General features: G+C 34.9%; 1 protein-coding gene across 1 annotated transcript in view; it reads left to right on the forward strand.

Moving 5' to 3' along the window:
• ankrd13b (ankyrin repeat domain 13B) overlaps window positions 1-1,497 on the forward strand; it is a gene marked incomplete at both ends in the record, with an annotated part of 28,688 nt that overhangs the window by 16,188 nt on the left and 11,003 nt on the right. The window contains 1 exon segment of the mRNA XM_014022533.1: window positions 798-879. Coding sequence (XP_013877987.1) covers window positions 798-879 — 82 coding nt within the window.

Raw genomic sequence — 1,497 nt, forward strand, 5'->3', positions numbered from 1 at the left:
ATATAAAACTTGACATTGTTTGTAGTCTTCTTCAATATGGACTCACAAAATATGACCCAACATTCTGTAGTAACTGAGCCAGGCCTGTGTGTGGCGCTGCAACAACCCCATTAAAATACACTCAAAACAGGAAACAAGGCGTGTTACGTGTCCATAAAACCAGATGTGAAATTTTAAAAACGAGAAAAAGAGGATGCCCCTTGGGTCGTAGGTTAGATTAGAAGTGGAGCAATGACTCCACTCATCAAAAAGGTAAGTTTGGAACATTTGTGAAAAATACCATTTTGGGGCTTCAGTAATGGTGTTTTTCATGTGAATGTAAAACTGAAACAAGAAAAAAAAAACATTTAAATACTGTAAAGTTGAGACCCTCTTTGCAAATATACAATGTTTGTAATGTTCATATGATAATGTTAGCATCAATACAATAATCGACCAGTTTTTAGTAAAATACAGATTATTGTTTCTTTTATATTTCTTTTCCATCTTTGTCTTTATAGAGTGCCAACACAAAGCTGCTCCACTCTGGGTGTTTTAGTCTCCAGTTCACAATCAGCAGCATTTTCAATAATTTATTTGGAGTTTTATTTTTATGCTGACCGGGGATGAACTCTTGTTTTCTGATGTGAAAAGTAAAATGTTGCTTTGCAGACTCACGTTTGGTAATGTAATAAAACACAAAATATGAGGTTAGACACTGACTCTGGGTGTGTTTTTGTACATTTTTGATAGGTGGCAACAGACAAAAACAAACACATTTTTTTTATATTTTTTTTATGTTAAATGTCTCCCCTCAGGTGTATGCTGCATCAAATGTTGAGCTGATCACCAGGACCAGAACGGATCATCTGACAGATCAGAACAAGAACAAGACTAAAGGTGATCCTGTTTGTTTCTCGAACTACACCGTCAAGCTGTTCATCCCAGCTTTAGTTTCTCCATCTCTGTGCTGATCTAACCCTCAGCTCCAGTAGCACCACGTGTCTGATAGGGGTGAAGAAAATATAGATTCACTGAAATATTGCAATATCAAAAACTTCTGAAAATCGGTCTCGTTTAAACAGTTACTGAAATAAATGTGTTGCTGAATTACGCAAAACCAAACAATTTTTTAAAAATCAAATTATTTCAGCCGGTAAGAATCCAAAAAATTATGGGAAACGATTAAGTCAGTGACAGGTGAAAGTAACAATAAAACATTTAATAACAATTCAAAAATCTCAGTAAATGGACTTCTTGTTTCAGATCATGAAAAAATTGCTAACTTATTTAATGAATATTTTATTTCTTCAGTAAGGACATCATTACCGGGACAAGCTAATAGTTTAAAGTTATTTAAATATCCTGACACTTCAAAGCAATTTTCATTTTCTGAAATTTCACGGAGTGATGTTTTGAATACACTCCTATCTCTAAATGGCTCACGTCATTCCTGTTCACGCTGTACACTTCAGACTTCCAGCACAAGTCAGACTGCTGTCATCTACAGAAATACTC

This window comes from Austrofundulus limnaeus, unplaced genomic scaffold, assembly GCF_001266775.1.
Source record: "Austrofundulus limnaeus strain Quisiro unplaced genomic scaffold, Austrofundulus_limnaeus-1.0 Scaffold334, whole genome shotgun sequence".
Classification (NCBI taxonomy): Eukaryota; Metazoa; Chordata; class Actinopteri; order Cyprinodontiformes; family Rivulidae; genus Austrofundulus; species Austrofundulus limnaeus.